Genomic DNA, 19833 nt, shown 5'->3' on the forward strand with positions numbered 1-19833 from the left:
TCTGCGAGAGGAGTTCATCCCAAGAATATCTCTCTTGAAAAATACCGGGATGCCCAGCGCGCTGCGCCCAGCGAACCAATATGAATGAAGTTAGACGTTAGCAAGGGTGAACTAGTAGCGCAGAGCCCGCTGCCACCAGTAACGCCCGCTAACGTTTGGAGGATCTACGAGGTTGTCAGAAAGGCCCGGAAGAATGCTTAATTTAGATCAGCAGGGGAAAGAGACAACTAGGATAAAACCAGATGGGCACCGTCAAGAGTTGTTAGCCAGAGGCTATTTGTTTCGTTTATCGCTTGAACGCTTTTCCTCACAGAGAAATGACGCTCGGATTGTCATAATCGCACATGAGGAGGCAGCCAGTGTGCATGATATCTCCCGTACCCATTCTTCCCCATGATGGCTTGCATCTAGACTGCTTGTGGCTTTTTCTCGCGTCAATCAGCGTTCACCGTGGATGTGGCTGAACTGCCAGCTTCTGTGTTGGCAAGCCATCAATACTCCGTACCCAAATGCTCAATGCCAGAATTCAACCTCCAAAAGACCAGGAAAAAGAAAATTATCGACATACAACCTCAATTATCATTCGATGTCATGAAATCTGCGGTAGTTGACTGGTTATCCCACAAGAGTTTAGTCAACTTTATTATGGATATCGCAAGGAAAAGAAAAAGTGATTGGTCGTCCTCTCGTTCATGCACCGTCAAAGCCCAAGTGGAATCCGCCCAACCAATTTCAGAATAACTCGATGTGGATGGTGAATAAAGGAAAACAATCATCCTCCGTCGAAAGATAGCCATAATGGCCATTCACGATGACTCTGTCGCATCTTCGATTTTGAATCCAAAACAAAACAACGACAACCAAAAAAAAAAAAAAAAAAAAAAAAAAAAAAAAAAAAAAACTTGACGTAATTACGGAGTAGAGCAGTCTCCATTCGCTCAGCGGAGTTTGATCATTAAATAATAAATAGTACTCCGCACAGCACGCCAGTTGGCGACTCTTTACAATCTCTTGATAACGCGCTTTCAGAACTGCCACGGAACCATTATTGCTCCATTGTCACTCGATGATGCTGGAGTTGTGGCTTGATGACGAAAGCTGCTTCACCTGCTGCTGTAGCTAACCACTGCGTAGATATGAGCGAAGGAGGCTCTCTGCAGGTTGATAATAATATATACGCATATGAATTTGACCAAACTGGGTGGCGCCAGGGCTGAGAGAGGCCGAAGGGGAAAGCAAGATGAATGTTGGCGGAATCCTGCATCAGAAAACTTATTCCGTGACTTGGCGGAGATATTGCATCCGATTGGATGGGATAGACAAGCTGGTATGGATTTACGGTAGGATTCCACGAGAGGCATTGAAAAGAAGCTGCTGCTTCTGGAACCCGTGGACACAAGCATGAGTTGGGGAAAGATATCAAAGCTCATACACATTCTCGAAAAGATCAACACGGAAATTATTTAGTCGAAACGTGGGTCCTCTCGCTGTTCCTACGAAGTCCGTTTCACCTTGATTTATATATATTCAAAGATTGGAAACTTGCGGCTAACGGTACGGGAATTGATAGATATGAAACATTTTTCGCTGTTGAATGGCATTCATCCGATATATTATGATACATCTCAAGAGGCACTCACTCCTGAGCTTCCCTTAGGAACTCCGTTTTCATGAAATCATTCAAGTATACTCTGTACGCCCCAAAGCATTCGCAAGCACGGAGTACACAAATGTATGTGTTGCGTTTTAGAGGATGGCTTTAAAAAGTTACCGCCCGTTTTCAACAACCCCTGAAATGTAGTTAAAGTTATGGTTAATTTAACTTTGAAACCAACCATTTGCTGGCAAGTTTCTTTGGGCAGTCATCCCGTCCGCCACATGGATGTGGAAATCGATTTCCGTAACGGCGTTTTCAAATCTTACCTAGAACAAAACTAAATGTTAAATATCTAGGTGAATATAGGTCGTCTCAATCGAATAGCAGTAGCGGCTGCCACCACTAGCAAACAGGAGTGTTGGCCACGAATCCCACTCTTCGATATAACATTGTTCTTCTCCACACAATTACACCAGCATCTCTGTGATGTTGTGGCTAACCTCTGTCTCCAGCAGTAACCGCTTTGGCATGAAGCACTGAAAGGTCTTATTCCTCGTGCTGGTGCAGGAGAAAATAAGGGAGAGGATAAAACAAGCGCAACAAAACAGCAATAGTATTTTAAGTATGGAGTACTAGCAACCTGTTCGCGAAACCATACTGGTATGGGATGAATGACTGTTTGCAAGAGTTCTTCTAATACCATCAAGCGCAGCAGAACCACATGGAGAGATGATAAGAAGGTGGAATAGCACATATTGCTTTGCACTGGGACTACACATGAACACATTGGGACCCATATAGCTCTCGCAGGAGTCTTTCTTCTAACACCAACTGGGGCAGTCGCATGGGGGAACGGAATGTTATTGCGATGTGCAGTGCTCTCATGGCTAACCCTGTACATCCCAATCCTTACCACTTCCGCCGCACTCCTATCTTGCCGTCAACCCCGTGATTCTGGCTAATCCATCGATCTCATATCGTCTATCTCTTCTACACGGCCTCTGTTCTGCCTCTAGCTTCTACGTAAACCACTGGTGGGCCGTCTCTAGCCTCTCGCACCCTAATTACGATCACACTTGTTCGCCTCCGCTATCCTCAAAATGGATGCTCGTTTTCCGTGACCAAGGTTCAGACCTCGAGAAAGCTGACTGGAGCTCGATGTGCTCTCCTCCTTGGCAGTCGCTACTTCGCCCATCGTGAGGGTTTGGTAGGTCCCAGATGCTTTGGCCCTCGTGTAGACCGCGCGAGAACCTGTTGCACAAGGTGATTGAATTTAGCTTCTCGTTCGACATACTATTTTTTGGGCAGCGACATCCGCCTCGAAGATGGTGTCATCTCTACCGGGCCAGCCTTATCCACTATCGGCTTGATACCTGCTATCTTGTAGATGATGTTATGAATTGGAGTCGAGAGACCGTGGAAAACAATCGAAAAAAGGACCAACAAGTATACGACTTTCTTGGTGTTAGAAAAAGAGTTGCTTGGTTGTTTAGATAGTGTGGGAACTTTCGAGGCTTACTAGGGAAAAAAGCACGGATGAGATTAGTCTCTTCAGTATCCCCTTCTCCGAGCTTGGGGAAAAGGTGGCGGGCATGTTCAAGAGAGAAAAACCGCGCCAACTCCTATTTTAACTTTCAGGGGTTAGCCTGGAACGGGACGAAGCTCTGCTATGCCTTGTGTTGGGTTTTCATTTGCAGTCCCTCACTTACCAATTAGACCATAATATCTCACGAACAAGGTCTCCTTCCAGTTCTTGCACACTTTTTGGCGTGAGCTTGTACAGCACCAGGATTGCGGGGAGGCGTTGGAGAAACATACAGAACGACGAATGCTCCTACAAGAATATGGGTTGGCGGCTTTGGAATTTATTGAGAGATAAGCTGTCCCTACAAATCCAAAGCCGCGAGAACAATAACAGAAAAAGGCGAAAAGAGAAGAAGAGAAACCATTTAAGAAGAAGTGATCAAAAGGAAGTAAGTAACGATAAGTATGCCTATGAAATTGGACAGAGGAATGCTACGATACGGATAGGTTTCAGCAGTTTCAGCGAGTTGGATGAAAATAATGGAAATGATGTGACGTTCGAAGTCATCGTCATTTTACTAACTGGATGAGAGAGAAAGATAGCTGTCCCGAGAGGAATGCAGGAGCAAGTCAGCGAAGCCGGCTAACACGTATCCTTGCTCAAGACAGTGCAGCAACCGCCAGGCTCCGGGAGAACAAACTCAAATCATTACCGATTTCAAGTCTCGACATAGTCCATTTCGTCGCTGTATCCGTTTGGTACTAGTTACTATTTATCTACTCGTGTGATCTCTTGAACCACGAGACGAGTGGATTTTCCGCTACCCATTGAAAAGTGTAGACTGCCAAGGCTCAGGGGCAGCGCCGCTCCACCCCACCAACCACAGAGCTTGATATTCCCCTTGGAGATAGATCACCTCGGATTTTCCAATGCCAAGAGTAAGTAAGCTACCGGCTCTCCGCTGTGCCTTGAAAGGTTTCATTTATTTCATTTCGTATTCTCCTTTTTTGTACTCCGTAATATTTTTTGATTTCTCGAAACCGGCAATTCGGAAACTCGGCACAACAAAAGCAATGCTAAGTTCCAGTCATCGTTGCGGTCGCCGTGTCTGAGCTTGCCAGCTGCACAATTCTGCCAACGCCTTGCAGCAGAACAGGGCAATTCATATAGCAAATCGTCACCGTACTCTGTCTAGAAATGCAGAATTCGACGTCAATGCCACTTCCTTCAAGAAAACGTCCTCTTGGTCCCGGCGGATTGCACAAGTATGGCCGGTTTTTTTTTTGTTTGCTTTCTACAATTTCCTTTACCAACTTGGAATGGAATAATGGAATGAGAAATACAACACATGCTCTTACACCATATATTCATATATTATGTACGTGCGGGACACATCATAATAGAAGGTGGTTTGGGGGGCGCTTACCCCCTTTGGGAAATGTTCGAGTTTCTGTTTTATCCAGCAAGCAAAACTTGGATCCCACATTTTTCCAGAATATTCCCTTTTCGCGCTAAAATCTGTAGCTTGCTTGAAGCTTGCTGATCCTTCAATACTAGTATTTTAGCTGGTTGAATAGTGACAGGAACTGATGAGCTAGACGTTGGTCTCCCTCAAACTACGTCTGTCGCTTTCTCATACTTTCCCGAACCCGTCCTCACCGTACAACTTAGCCAATTTTCCAGCGTAAGAACAAAATGGGGTTGTCTGATATTGTTGCGAAGAACCGGCGGGGAAGAACGTTGAAACGAGAGCAGGTTGATCATTTGAAATTTTATGTTGCCGTTTGCTTATTGCCAACTATATCCTCTAGTTATACGTTCCATCCACCGAAATGTGACGGAGTCCCAAGTTCGGATTCTGCTTGAGTTTTCTATTTTCACTTGTTACTGGTTTGTTTCATTTGCATCGCCTGGGAGGTCGAAATGAAGATGGAGCAAATGCAATTTGCCGAAATCCCGTTTCCAAGGATCCCCTGATGCGCGTAGGGAAGTTTTCTCTGGGAGGATGGGCGGAACAACGGATTCGCGAAAATGGTGAGAATAAAGCGGCTAGGTCACTCAGTCTGAAAGTATAGCAATACATACTGAGTCCATCATCCTCACTTCAACGTCTAGGCACGCAACCTTTGAAAAAGCGAGCATTGACCTTGGCATGAGCTAACATTGTTTATCAAAATGGATGGAGAATAATTTGTATTAAGCTAGAAGTAACTAATTATCAACACATGGTCCGCCCCATGTACGGACATAACCAGAAAAAGGATCAGAACTGCGCCACATGTTACTGCCTATTAAATGCGAACAAAACGAAAACCAAAAAAGAAACCATACGACCTCATTACTACTTCAAATACCCTTCAAGCTCTTTCTCTGTCCACTCCCACAACTGCTTTGCAAGAGCTTCATCCCCAGACAGCGGCGTGTGTGGAATGGGCGTTCCCACAGGATGGTAAATGCCACCAGACTTCAAGAAACCAGCATCATCCTCACCAGTCTTTGCTATCTGTGTCGTCGTCGCACCCCAGAGCGTATTGTACGACCCCTCTTGCAAACCGACGTGAAGGAAATTCCTCACAGCCATCTTCACCACAAACCGGTCGACGCAATTCATATGGTCCATCAGCTCTGTCGTCATAATCACTCCCGGGTGAACAGAAGCGACAGTAAGTTCCGGATAACGTCTAGCCAGCTCGGAGCCGTGAAGGACGTTGGCCAGTTTGCTCTGCGAGTACAGCGTGTATTTCGCCAGCATGGCTGGTCCGCTCACCCCTCCCTGCGCTTCCTTCAGCCGCTCGAAGTCAATCCCGGTCTTCTTTGGCGCCTCCTTAAAGGCAAGCGAGGAAGTAATAACGATACGGCCATGCCCTGACCCACCTCCGCTTTTGGCTCGGGCATTTTGCAACGCGGGTAGACAGAGCTTTACCAACATCGCATGAGCGAGGTGGTTTATGGCAAATTGGATTTCGTAGCCGTCCTTGGATAGCGCAGGTTGCACGGCCATCACACCCGCGTTGCATATTAAGACATCGATTAGGTTTCCCGATTTGACCAGGAGGACTTGTGCGGCATCGCGCACGGAGTGGAGGGAGGTTTGGTCGCAGGCGACGAAGGTAATGCAGTTTCCATTGTTGGTGGTGGCCTTTATCTCGTCAATGAGAGAGTTGGCAGCCTGTACGTTGCGGCCAGTGAAGTAGATATGAGCGGGATTGTGCTTGATCAATTGCTTGATAGCTTCTTTGCCGACACCAGCGGTACCTGTGGATTTGATGATAAGCATTGTGGTCAAAACGGAGTGGGAGTGTTGGTTGGTCGGCTTACCTCCAGTGATAACTATCACTTTCCCTGAAAGGTCGGGAATGTCGTTGTCGGGATTGTAGGTGATACTCATTGTGCGTTATTCGTTTTGAATAGAGATATAGATATAGATAGGAAGAGTTATATAGAGAGTTATTCTTTTATTGTGATCTCTTCGCTTGTGGACTTGTTTATTTGAAATTGACTTTGAAATGGCGAGAGGAATTCTCGATCTTTATATATTTGGAACTGATGCATGCCATCTCAAACTCCTCTTTTCCTCGAGACTCTTCCAGCACCGCCAAGGACGTTCTGCCAGGCAACATTATTTCCGATATAAGTTTGATATAGGTATAGTATATCGTGCGTGATGGTTATTTTGCCGGTGATGGACTGGATGAAAATGTTTTTCCCCGGTTCCCGCCCCTGACAAGCGCATACATTGCTATGACGTTGGTGATGATGGAGGTGGCGGCAACATCTATGAGCTAGGAATCAAAATTTACAAAAAAGGTTCGTGAGTTAGGAATAAACAAGCGCCATACTCGGGTCGCATGCCAAATTGTTATGCCGGCGGCGAAGCAATTACGGGCGTAAAGATCAAGCATGATATCTGAGACTAAGAATGGAAGATCAGACCAAGATCTGAATGAAGTCTGTGCCGGTAACTTATCCCAGGTATCTTTGCTTTCGGGGATATTCACAAGAAGACCCCGACGTCTGGCTTCACCTTTTCTTCAACACAAATTCCCATCATGATTCGATGCCGTCCTGAGGACAGATGGCAATGCAAATGGAGTTCGTTTTGTCTACCCTATTATCTTTCCGATTTTCACTTCCGATTCTCACGTCCGTAAGCCCCTATTGGAACCCGAGCCGATGGTGTCTGTAAATACAGCTCATCCATGGCCAGATAGTGGTTTATTGTTTTTCAATCGATATCCTGTCACCAGTCATGCAGGGTATGGGCTTTACCTCACCATCGTGTGTGTGGTGCCAATCCACCTCCATGAGGCAGACCGCGGCCACTCTAATGCTCTTTAACTACGGCCGGAACTTGCAAAGTTCGCCGAAGAACACACAGGGGTGGAATCAACACATTCATTCCTTAGGTATCTACGAATGATGCAGCAGAGAAACTCTCCGAGTTAGGAGGTGGAAAACAAAATCGCCCGCACACACTTGAAAATCAAGATGGAAATCTCAATCAATGCTGCAGCCCATCTAAGAAGTCCACTCTCATAGGAGACGGAATGGGTTCATAGCCAAAATTGGCGGCCAAAGATTGAGGCATCAAGCCGCTTAACGAACTCCGAATCTTTTGGGTTAGAGCTAGTTAGCTATTATGGAATAGTTATGTGTTCCATGCGAATTTCTAAGGCCGGCAAACATCTTTGTTCCACGCGTCCCATTGTAGAGTACATAGAAGTTGGAGGAACTTCTCAAGTGCTGGACAAAATGATAGCGAAAGATTGACAGGTCCTGCGTCAAATACAAAAGGGAAATAATAAAGATGACCCTCCTATGTCCAAAACAATTCCAAATTAATAAACGATTCCTACGGAAATGGGTTCACCAAAGAAACAGCCCGAAGATGTTCAAGGAATGACTATCGTGGCATGGCCTCATATACTGTACGAGGCCATAAGTATTAGAAACCCCATAACTTTGAGCACTCCCTAAATAGGCGTGGTCACGTGTCATTCTAGCGATTGATAGCGATGCCAACAACCTGATCTTAAAATGTTCAGATCTTCTACGTTTTCAGTTTTATGTGTCTCAATGATATTTTTGGAGGGTTGTATAAGTCTCCATCCGCTCGCTTCACCGGCGTCTTTTGAACACAATACCTTGGACACTTCTATCTCATTTATGTGAACAAGGCTTTCGAGGTCTATAAAAATAACCAAGTCTTAGCCAGGCTGTTTGCTAACCTTCCCATCTCGGTCCATGCATTGACCTCATCATTCATAGACGACTAGACAGTAGGTTGCACGCCTGAGTATCAGCAACAGAATTCTCCCATGATCAGTTATTTGATGCTACAACGATGGCTTCAGTTATTACAGCTCCTCCACTGGCATAACTTGTGTCGTTAACATCATCTCTTTGCGATTCCGGAATTATCCCCCGACTGAGCCGTCAGCTAGTTGGTTTAACGCGGCAGATAACCTTCCAGGACTAAAAAGATCTCGAAGAAAAGTTTCAGAATGCAACTGGGGCTGTGGATCCTGTTCTATTGTTGCTACAGCTCACGTTTCATTTATGCGATCCAGGGCTGTGAAGAGCGTTCGATTTTCCTTTCCCCCATGGTGATCGGGAAGTTCTAAAATACCTGGATACTTATGAGCCACTTTATTTCACACATCAGGTTCGCGAAATAGATGCTCGTTCTATCTGGAGCTAAGTGGCTATTATATCTCCAAAGATCTTTTCTGGCAGGCTACTAACCCTGCACAAAACAGCAATTATCCAAGACGGCTGCTTCATCTGCTCCTAAATATAGGTTTGCCGAGCTATTGCAGCGCATCCCCTACACAACAAGACGTCTTTTATTTTCAAAATTAACTACAGCTAAATCGTGGAAAGGGAAGTTTAGTGGCACATTGGATGCGTCAATCAGGTTTTTTTTAAAATAAGGCCCTAGCTATTTGCCAGGGTCTCCACGCTCCAACTGCAATGTTTTAGCTTTCTATACCAGACGGTTTGCTCTTTACGCCCTCTATTAGGTACAGCATTGGAAAGTCGGAGAATATATAAGAGGCAGTGAGTTTGCCGCAGTGAAGTTGCCAAATGGAAACTGGATCTTTATGACCAAAGTGACTTTCTCATCTATTTACCTTTCGGATCACCTCAAGAAACTCTCGATAACAAAAAAGTTGCCATCAATGATTATTCAATTTTTGTCTAAAATATGCGTCTGTTTACTCCTGATTAAGCCTGTGTTTACATCCCCTTTGAAATCTGAATCGCCTTCCGCAGATCTCCCCCCTTCTCTTGAAATCGATGGGCTCACTGAAGAACTTCCACCGGGATTGATCGAGGCAATCTCAAGAAACGTCACGGCATTTCTTGAAGGGTTTGCCGACGACCCTGTGAAGCCACCACAATACAATGAGGGAAGCAGATTAGCGGTAGCGAAACGCTCTGGAAACTATGCCAAGGGCATCTGTTCATTCCACCTCAAAGAGACCCATGCATGCTGGCTGGGAGACAGGCTTTTTGCAAGCGTAAACCTGGTGGATGCGAACAAGCAAAAAATCGGCTCGGACTGCGGCAAATATGGCGAAAATGGCGTACTTATCGATGAGAAAAACGCGCCCTACGAGCTGACGAGCGAGTTGCCTTACGTTCTGCTCATTCATTCACCCTCCGAATCCCAACCTGTTCGTTTCCAGTACGCCGGATATTCTTGGTCGAGTCATACCGAGAGTGGAGACGCACGTTGCGAGTTGGGAGGATGGGATCCGAAGTCGCGGTTTTGGACGCGCTGCTCAACGCCGCGAGTCAGGCAGATGGACTGTTTTTTTCCATGCTGATGTGGGCCATAGCTTCTGGTAGAGCAGGGCCACGCCGGGGGAGTTTATAACGCCCTTTCATTTGTTTGTAATTGAGATATTCCATGCATTTTATTAATTTTCATTTATTCTGCTTTCATATTTTGGTTCCATTTTGCCCTTTCTTGCATTTTGTTCCTTTAGAATGCAGCGAGAGCGAGAAGCCTATATAATATTTCATGCGCATTAGTTATGAGTTTGGGCCTCGGGTTTTACACAAAATGACCGCAAAGGAAAATCCTTCCCATAACTAGACATACATACTCATTTCATCAAGAGGCAGAACGTCCGCAAGGGACCCTATCAATATGAAGATATCTCAGATATGGGCGCTGGTGGATGATGTATTTATCCTGAATAAGCTTGCGTCATTCAAATACTCTCCATAGCGAATTTCCTCAGCCTTGGATGTGAGGAAAGTGGCACATGCTGGTAGTACTTGAATCATGGTTAACTCTGTGTGATCACCTACATGATTCTTTTGTCGCAGAGGGGCTGTCTCTATCTTACCATAGTCTCATATCAATGAATTTCACGAATAAATTTCTTTCATCCAAGTCTGCGTTTCTCTCTACTGCTCCTCACTTGTTTTCCGAGTCTGAATAGCAGAGCAGAATTTTTTTCCAATTTAATTCTGCCGCTTGAGTAGTATCTTTCTTGTGTGACAAGTATCTTCACTGCAAAAGCCCCAAAGAAAAAAAAAAGAAAAATTGAAATATCTAGGCGAACGCACTCACGCAGGAAAGTGTGATGCCACGATAAGGGTTATCAATGAGAAATTATATGGGTACTCAGACCAGAAAAGGGAAAGGCTATAAAACTAGTGTAAAAGTAGATAGAGGCTTCGCTGGTCGTGTCATGTTGAAAAGGAGGTGGCCTGATGAGACAGGTTATCCGTTCACCTGCTTTGCGCTGCTTGGATTATAATTGAATCGGTTGGTTGAATGTGAGTTGCGATGCCATTTCCCTAGTTTCGGGTTTCGGGTTTTATATATATATATATATGTGTGTGTGTGTGTGTTTTCAAATAGGTTCATCACGAGGTTCAATCAACACTTCATTCACAGCTACGTGCTCGGGTTGCCGTAAAGCATAAATTATCGAGTTTGATACATCTTCCGGATCTAGGATCTTCGCTCCTAATAGCTCACCATATTGTTTAATTGCCTCGGCATCAGTAGACATCCCTAGGAGATCGGTGGCTGTATTTCCTGGCTGGACGCTCATGATACGCAGTCCTTTCCCCGCTGTTTCCAGTCGCAACCCTTGTAGCGTGGCTTCGACAAAAAATTTGCTGGCGAAGTAGACGCTTAGCCCAGGGAACACTTTACGACCGGCATCAGATGATATGGCGACAATTTGGCCTCTGCCACGCGAGAGCATTGACGGCACGGTGGCTCCAAGGCAATGTAGGAGGCCCTTGCAGTTGACATCCACAGTGCGATCCCACTCCTCCATCTGCGTGTTTGCCATCATCGTAAAATACATGACTCCAGCGCAAACGACGAGGACATCCACAGGACCTAGCTCGTCATGGGCTGCACGAACTAGTGCTTCCACCTGTGACTTGTCTGTTACGTCGGTTTGTCGGATGATTGCTTTGTTGTAGCGGAGAGGAAGGGAGCTCTTGATGGCTTCAAGGACTTTCATGCGCCGTGCACCGAGAGCAACGTGGGCTCCTTCCCGGGCTAGGCCGGCAGCAACAGCCGCACCAATGCCGGAAGATGCACCAGTGATAACTGCAACCCGACCGCTTAGTAGGTCTTTGGGTGGTGGATGCGCAATTCTGTTGAGACAATGTTTACGGGAAGGGGAGTGAGGGCGCCACCCTCGGGCAAACCAATAACGAGTGTAGATTTCCAGTAAGTTAATGTCCACTTTGGGCCGTTGGACACCCGCATGGAAAGGCTTGGTTTCATTGTTGCTCAAGACAACAATGCCCTTGAGGAAGTCCACAGTTGGCATCCCGCTTCGAAGGATGTCAACTGTAAAGGCGCCATCACCCCCCTTCCTTCGCAGATGCTCTTTTCTCAGTCCACATTGCAACTCACTCCTCCCAACCGAGGTGTTGAGTTGGGTAATCTAGGTCCTTGAGGTTCTCGAAGATGGACCGTGTGTCGACAGGGTCCGTGTCACCGAGATGAAACAGGAGACGATTCGTGTGAATCTGATTGGAGAGATGGACGATTGCTTTGCTAACGAAGTCCACTGGAGTCATCTCTGCTCGCCACCCTTCTACGTCGGGCGCATAACCGAGATGGATCGATTTCACAACTAATGCAGATAGGAGATCCCACGCGTTTCCTGCGCCCGTGGTGCTGTGGCCACTTATTGTTCCCGCTCGATATATCGCAACTGGCAGTCCACGACGACCTGCCTCGAGCACAAGCTGTTCTGCCACCCATTTGGTCTGACCATAACTGTCAAGCAGTCTTTGCGGAACTTTAGACACATCAAGCATGGCATCCTCGGGCCAGCATTTTAGAGATGGCGGCAGCACTCCATTTGTTGATACATACTGTACTGTAGCACCAGAGTGACAAGCCAAGCGCAAAATCTCTCTTGTACCTCCTACGTTTGCACCTCGTAGCGCGGCATACGGATATACCAGGTTGACGGTCGCAGCAGCGTGGATGATGACATGGACATGGGCAGCAAGCTTTTCGAAGGCCTCAGGGGAAAGACCGAAGCGTTTTCTAGATAGATTTCCAGGTAGGATCTCGACGCGCTCCATTATCGAATCACGCCACAATCCCAGATCAAGCAGATTTCTGCGGATTCTCGCTACGCCCCCCGGGCTATCTTCTCCGCAAGGGTCATTGAAACGCACAAGACACACTATTTTGGCGGACGTGGTTTCCAACAGGTTGTGGAGCAGGAAGGCACCTAAGAAACCAGTCGCACCGGTAAGGAGCACTGTGCTTGCCTCGGACAGTGACCTTGCCTTCGCACCAAAGGGCTGAATGTCCTCCTCAAGGATAGAGTCCACGCGCAAGACTGCTGGTAGATCTGCTTGCAATGCAGCAGTATGACCGTCTCTTACCGCGCGTACAGTTTTCGTATGACCATTGAGCGTGGGAGGATCAACTAAACGGTCGAGGGGGATACGAAAACCAAAGTCTTTTGAGAGTCTTGATGCAAGATCTGCAATTGATAGGGAGTGTCCACCTAGGTCGAAAAAGTTGTGTTCTGAGTGATGGCGCTTTGTGCTATTTTAAGGGACGCAGCCCAGAATTCGGCTATGGTATCGACTGAGATTGGATCGCTTTCAGCCTTGTGCCCATTTGTTGTTATGTATGGGCTTCGGTGTTGGAGGAGGAAGGCGTTTAAAGTCAGCTTTCCCGGAGACTTCATGAGTGGGTAACTCATCCAATTTAACCCATAGAGCAGGAATCATGTAGTGAGCTAGGTAAGGTGAAAGTATGCGGTGTGCTGCTGGGCTATGTCCTGATTCGTTGATATCTATAGTTTGGCGCTCAGAGGAACTTGCCTTATCATGGACGACATACGCTACCAATTGCCTTTCCAAACCTTCGCCATGGGCAATAACCACACAATCGCTAACAGCAAGACGCTTGATGATGACATTTTCAACCTTCCCTGGGACAACAGAGTAACCACGAAGCTTGATCATAGATCCGACGCGACCACTAATTTCTAGAAGCCCCGAGGGTAGCATTTTGGCTGTATCTCCAGTTCTGTGAATGACAGCTCCTGGTGCTGGATCGAACGGGTCTTGGAGGAAGGCCTTAGAAGTAGTTTCAGGGCGGTTTAGATACCCCCGTGCTAGCAGCGTCCCGCCAACGAAAAGTTCCCCACTCACCCCATGTTCTACCGGATTCCCATCATCATTCAGAATATACGTCTGTTTTGGGTATAGTGGTGGACCAACAGGACAGAAAAGGGCCTCGTCATGAAGCATATGCCTGATGTCCCCACACGCAATCTCATGAGTTTCACAGGCACTGTAGCAGCTAAGAAGTTGGGAATTTGGAAGGGCTTTGATCGCTCGACGGGCTAAGTCAGTAGTGACGACCTCACCATTAAGCCACAAGGTGCGCAGATCTGGGAGACGGGCCCCAAGTGCCGGATGTCTTGAGAGGACGGCAGCCAAAAGAGAGGGGTCATTAGAGTTTCCGTAATGTGTTTCGCAGAGAGTAGGTCAACAAGTGCAGAAGGATCATAGCTCATATCGTCCGCAACCGCAACGACCGTCGCTCCTCGCAAGAGCGGGCGCAGTATCTCCCAAACAAAGAAAACATTGCATGCCACGCGGCCTCCTGGTTGAAGATCGGAAAGCCGAAATCTGAGACTATATGAGTGAACCGGCGCCCAATGTGGATTTGCAATCCCCTTCAGGCGGCCTGTTGTCCCAGATGAATTAAGATACAAACGCTAGTCGTTCCAAATCATCTTCAGTAGGTAATTGCGGCAATTCGTTCGTAGGCGGCAGGGGTTCTTTCTGCTGCTTGTCGAGGACTATTAATGGGGTGCCTGCCTTTATTTTTTCCGCCTGCCTTTGGTTCGTGATTACCACGGCGGGATTCGAATCGTCGATGACATCAGTGAGGAGGTTTGGGGGATAAGCAAGTTCGAGGACAAGAAACGCACCACCAGCACGAAGGGCTGCTAAACAAGCAATCAGGTAGTCTGCGCTGCATCCCAGAAACACGCCAACAAGGCTGTCTCGACCAACGCCATGTCGATGGAGACGAAAAGCAAGTTCTGAAACCTTCCTGTCAAGTTCAGAATAGGTGTATTGGTTTTTTTCCTCTTAAGGCGATAGCATCAGGTGTCACATCCACCTGTTGGACGAAGAGAGCTGACAAGTCCTTTGTTATAACAATAACGGACATTTTTCTTCCTTCTTCACCCAGTGCATTCGTTTGTTCGTTTATCTCTTATGTTTGCAGTCTTTCCCACCTATTTTCCTTCGATTCTCAATTCTTGTTGATATTTTGTTTGTTGTCGTTAGAAGACCACTACGCAGAAGGTAGGGCCCAACCTTGATTCGCCTGAGTTTTTTGGATCCTTATCAAGGGTCTGGCCAGGGTGGATCAACGCTATTCGTTGCAACCCCCACTGTTTGGTGTGGGTTGGGGAACGAGTATTGCTTCTCAGGGAGCGAATTCGCCAATAATAGCGGGCTTGTTTATCGTCAAATCACATTGAGGGAATTCGCTTTCAGTCCCCCCCCAAAAAAACGTACCACTGGAAACTTCTAATTGATGCTCAACTCTTCCCGGACAAGGGTACTGTTTCTCGGCAAGGCTCCAGAGCAGGTGGGGCTCCTAGATATTTATATGCCTCCCTGTCGTCAGATGGAGATCTCAAAATCGAAGCCTGATTCCAATAAGTCTTCAGGCTCACCTAGCGTCCACCATTGCTTGGATAAAAGAAATAAGAGAGCTGCTGGTAACGACATTAGTCTGTGCTTTGAACAATTCGCAATATTTTGCCTCTGTCAAGGGTGATGAGCATGACAAGCAAAACACATAATCGAATTTACCATCCTGCAAATGGATTAGACCCTGCCTCAAGAGTCAATATCTAATGCAACAAACATAAAATATTGCGATGTTCTAAGCCGGCCGTTTTGTTACCGTCCATGAAGCAAACAGGAGGGAGGAACTCGAGGATCTAGTGTGGAAGCTGGGACAACAAACTCCTGATCGAACGGCGATCCGACAAAGTATATCGAGCGGCGACCCGTTCTAACCATATTCAACTGTAACTCCATAGCCTGCGGAGACCTGACAAACGTATTAACAACCTGAGATGTCAGTAAGATCCGCCGTGAGTGGTGATCGTGTATGTCCAAATTCGTGTAAGTTGTTGATGTCCAAAAAGGCGAAGCAGCCCCAAGGCACTAAGATGCCTCAACAGGCAATCTAGGGTTCGTGCCCTATCTTTGCAGGTCCCTGCCGTGGGCTATCGACATCACTAGTATCTTCCTCTACACCAGGGATTTATATCGCCAAGCTCATGGCTATCGAGCCACTCTCTCGGTTGTAAAGTGATGATATTTGGCTGGAACCTGGTGTTCCATCGTCAAGGGCAATCGGGTGTCAGAAAGGTTGGCAATGGCTTGACATATGCAGGTTGCGAGTTGGAGCTTGCTTCAAGGAAACTCGCCTGCTGGCTTCCCACTTCCAGAGAGATGCAAGGAAGAAGATCAGACAAAATATTCGATGTCATATGAACAAATGAAAATTTTTTCGCAGGGCGGTGACATATCGACAAGCTTCAATAAGGGACGAGAACGGGGAGATTTAACAGAAGCAAAAATTCCAGGTGACGTTAAATCCCTTTTACACTGCCCATAACCTATAATTCGTCCTGTCTTTTACTTCCCGGTTTCTCTTTTTCTGTCTCTCATTTTTCCTGTTGGCTATTGAGCGTATCTCCTTTCAACTCTCGCGCCATCTCATTTCTTCACACCGGGATTGGTACTGACGTCATCATTCAGCAAAAATTCGCATGATGGAGACAATACAGTCAATAGAAATCAGCACAGTGAAAGACATTGAACATCCTAGGTCCAGTATATATACTTTTACGCAGTTGGCGGCTTGTTCCCCGTGCCATGGCCGTGGAATTGCGCTTTCTTCTGACTCGGCGACTCGCTTGAGGCCAATACTCCTTCCAATGCACGCAATTTCCTCGCCGCCGAAACAAAACAAAACTTTGGGCTGGCTGTCCTAGGGTGTCCACTTGTGGACTCCCTGTGATTGAGTCTCGTCTGATTTCATCCATTACTCTCGTCCATCAGTTTATGCTGCCCATTCGTTTGCAGTTATTTCTGTATCTATACGCAGTACATAGTTTTTCCCTTTTGGGCTTCCTGCCAAAACTTCCAGTCTCTTGTTTTGAAACCTATTTTTGTGCTTCGTCTGGTTTGGCTGTGTGTTGCTTCATTTCTTTCTTTATTTTTATTCTTCGCTGTCTGCTTCTTGCTGCCACATGCCTTATCAATATCATCGACAGGAATGCAATAATGCCGGGGCTCAGTCGTCTTATCCCCTCCTTGAATGGCTACGGAACACTCCCTCAAAGCGGGACCTCAATTCACGTCCGGGAAGAGGGGTAGTTCATTCTCCTTCCGAGGAGGGCTATGGACCTATCCAGTGTCGTCCAGTGTCCCCCTCTGATTCAGCCATCGATATCCGCGATAGTTCACCGCCTTCAATGACGTTCGCGCCCGTACCACCATCCGTTGTCAAGGCCCGCAAGAACGCAAAAGATGTCCTTAATAACTGCCGTATCACTCTCCTCTCCTTAGAATTGACGCGAATGCGGAAATCAAGGATCGGCATGAGTAGCTGGGTGGCCTTTTGGCATCAAATATATTCTCGAGGACTTGCTGAAGCGATTTGCGCCACAATCCTCCGCGCAGCTCCAAAAGTCGACAAAGTATTTCGATTCGTCGCCAAGGAGCTCTTCGAGATCACTTATAAGGCCGGAGAAAATATCGAGATGGCAACAACAGAAGCACAAATCGTCCAATGCTGGCAATTAATGGAGCAGGAGACTATGGCATACCGAAACCTGAGAGATGGGTATGTGAAAGCGATCCTGGAACACCTGCGATTTAGCGTCGAAGCCATACCCGTTGATATATCCGATGATTTATTCGATGATCTCAAGCGTGCTATTTTTGTCGTTGATCCGAGCGGCAACTACCATCCTGGCGATCCGGAGGCGGAGGAGCGTGATATCCAAAGCCACACGCAGCCTCAAGCGCGAGATTATATTCGCGCGGACCCTCAGCTGGTTTTGCGCCCTGGTTTTAGTGGAGATTTTCGGTCTGCGCTTCAGCAGGCTGCTGCCGAGGATCTGGATATGGTGAATGAAGTACCGCAGCCACTGGAGCTATGTCCCTCTTATGAGTCCGCGACAACGGGGGAATGGTCAGAATGTGTCCTCTCGGAGATGGGCATTGACATAGTCACATAACATTCAATTAAAGGCTGAAATGCGTTTAATCCATTTAAGGGTTTTGGAGCTTGAGTTTGTGCTCGTCGAGAGTTCAAAGAAGTGAAACATATTCCCCTCCCCCACTCGTTAACTTTGGTATTCCTTTGCATTCTTTTCCCTGCTTTATTTTTTGATTTTTGCATCGTCTTTGCGTTTATTTCTTGTTTGTGCAGGAGTTAAGACTGTGATACACGGGAGTTATTCGTTTTTCATTAAGAATTCGGGATTCAGCAATCACTAAATTGGACGATGTCACGTTTTATATCCTCCTCTTTGTAACTCAATGATCAAAACACAGGGAAACTGTGCAATTCTGAACTTGAATTACGAAGTTCATCTAGGAAGCTGAATTTGGATTTCTGGGTTCATCAATATTTTACTTCACGCAAACATCTCCGCACATATAAACATATGTAAGAAGGGATATTTCCCCCTTTACTTGAAATCCCACAAGCACCTCACCAATGCCCCAACTTCCTTATCCACGTTCCCATCCTCCTCCAATAATCGGTCCGTAAAAATCCTCTTTGGAATCTGGAACTCCACCACTGGCGCCTTTCTAAACCCCCTCTCCTGCGTCCCCAGCTCCATCCCCATCATGGCTTGGTATGAATGATCCAAGAAATCCTCAAGGTTATACGCCTGCTTTGTAAACTGTTCCGAGATGATCTTCGCCAGCGACGCTACATTGGGATGATAGTGCGATTGCAGCGTTTCGATTTCCCAGAGACTGCTTTCTAGAGCGCCGGTGCGGGTTGGATCTGGCTCCATGGGATCGAATGGGTCGATCATGCCGTGTGTTTGCAGCCTTGATTGAGAGTCCTCATCATCACGGATCACGCGGTGCAGCATGAAGGTACAGGTTGGGTGGGATTTCATGAGGTTGTAGATCCAGGGGATGATAGCGACGATGGCAGCCGGGGGCGCATTAAGCGCGAGTCTGGATAGCCGCTTTATGAAACTTGCGACTAAGGTTGCGGGGAGATGGGACGAGGACAAGAAGGTGTCGAGGAGGCGAAAGAAGCGGGAACGGTGCTTTGAGTGGAGGAGGTCGGCATCCAGGAGAGAATATAGTTTGGGGTAGAATTGTGGATAATCTAGATTCTTCTCTTGCATTAAGTAGAAGAGCCCTGAAAGGGCGAGGAGAGAGGTGGAGCCGCCGTGGTTGTAAGAATCCGTGAGGAAATCCATGAGCATCTCTGGTTTGAGGAACCAGGGGGCGATGAAATGGGACATAAGACGGAGGAGAGTTTTTCTTTGCTGTTCTTTTAGGGCGTTACTCCGCAAAACCGTGAGCCACGTCGCTTGGACGCGTTGTTTATAAGCAGATACAGAAAGAAGATTTGACTTATGCTTTTGACCGAAAGCTGATATGTCGGCGTAGAAGTTCTCAAATTCGTGGTCTGGTGGTGGCGGTTGGCCGAGAGCGGATAGGAGGGATATCACCGTATCTATGGATTTGGGAGAGCTATTTGTTGTTGTAAACTCCCTATAATAATTAGCTAATGTAATGAAATTTGCACAAACAGGCGTAGCAAGAAGCGAAATATAAGGAACTTACGAGAGCTGAAGAAGCGTATAGATAGCTACATCATGGTATTCGTTTAGGAACTTCTTGATGAATTCCGACCGTACTCGTTCTCCATCTTGGGCTTCAATGAGAGCTACAATTAAGCCATAAAAGCAGGGCCCCTTCCACACCCCTATTTCAGCTCCAGTTCCTCCATTGGCTGACTGTTCCTTGATCAAGCGCATGAAAAGGGAGAGCACGGCAATCTAAGTAAACAGTCGTCAGCTGCACATATCTCAGATTAAAATGCGAAGGAATGGACAGGTTCATACTTGAGATGTCCTCCCCATTTTTGAGAATATTAATCAAGCCA

At 46.8% G+C, this 19833-nt stretch overlaps 6 protein-coding genes across 6 annotated transcripts; 2 read left to right on the forward strand and 4 right to left on the reverse strand.

Moving 5' to 3' along the window:
- Positions 1-692: 692 nt before the first annotated feature.
- Positions 693-2211, forward strand: HCAG_02822 (predicted protein; the record flags this gene model as incomplete). Its single annotated transcript, XM_001542601.1, has 5 exons — positions 693-754; positions 1161-1327; positions 1468-1500; positions 1964-2014; positions 2132-2211. The coding sequence occupies 5 exons, from the start codon at positions 693-695 to the stop codon at positions 2209-2211; spliced, it is 393 nt and encodes a 130-aa protein (XP_001542651.1).
- Positions 2212-2657: 446 nt separating this feature from the next.
- Positions 2658-3413, reverse strand: HCAG_02823 (predicted protein; the record flags this gene model as incomplete). Its single annotated transcript, XM_001542602.1, has 3 exons — positions 2658-2848; positions 3117-3219; positions 3333-3413. 3 exons carry the CDS (start codon positions 3411-3413, stop codon positions 2658-2660), a joined length of 375 nt encoding a protein of 124 aa, XP_001542652.1.
- A 2050-nt stretch (positions 3414-5463) lies between these two features.
- Positions 5464-6510, reverse strand: HCAG_02824 (conserved hypothetical protein; the record flags this gene model as incomplete). The annotated part of the gene is made up of 2 exons (XM_001542603.1): positions 5464-6377; positions 6441-6510. 2 exons carry the CDS (start codon positions 6508-6510, stop codon positions 5464-5466), a joined length of 984 nt encoding a protein of 327 aa, XP_001542653.1.
- A 4486-nt stretch (positions 6511-10996) lies between these two features.
- Positions 10997-15695, reverse strand: HCAG_02825 (hypothetical protein; the record flags this gene model as incomplete). Its single annotated transcript, XM_001542604.1, has 6 exons — positions 10997-11942; positions 12025-13060; positions 13505-14067; positions 14368-14746; positions 15183-15264; positions 15693-15695. The coding sequence occupies 6 exons, from the start codon at positions 15693-15695 to the stop codon at positions 10997-10999; spliced, it is 3009 nt and encodes a 1002-aa protein (XP_001542654.1).
- Positions 15696-16936: 1241 nt separating this feature from the next.
- Positions 16937-17929, forward strand: HCAG_02826 (predicted protein; the record flags this gene model as incomplete). The annotated part of the gene is made up of 2 exons (XM_001542605.1): positions 16937-17532; positions 17569-17929. The coding sequence occupies 2 exons, from the start codon at positions 16937-16939 to the stop codon at positions 17927-17929; spliced, it is 957 nt and encodes a 318-aa protein (XP_001542655.1).
- A 456-nt stretch (positions 17930-18385) lies between these two features.
- Positions 18386-19810, reverse strand: HCAG_02827 (conserved hypothetical protein; the record flags this gene model as incomplete). The annotated part of the gene is made up of 3 exons (XM_001542606.1): positions 18386-19439; positions 19512-19726; positions 19793-19810. The coding sequence occupies 3 exons, from the start codon at positions 19808-19810 to the stop codon at positions 18386-18388; spliced, it is 1287 nt and encodes a 428-aa protein (XP_001542656.1).
- Between the last annotated feature and the right edge of the window lie 23 nt (positions 19811-19833).

Source organism: Histoplasma capsulatum, genomic scaffold, assembly GCF_000149585.1.
Source record: "Histoplasma capsulatum NAm1 scaffold_2 genomic scaffold, whole genome shotgun sequence".
NCBI classification, from domain to species: Eukaryota; Fungi; Ascomycota; class Eurotiomycetes; order Onygenales; family Ajellomycetaceae; genus Histoplasma; species Histoplasma mississippiense.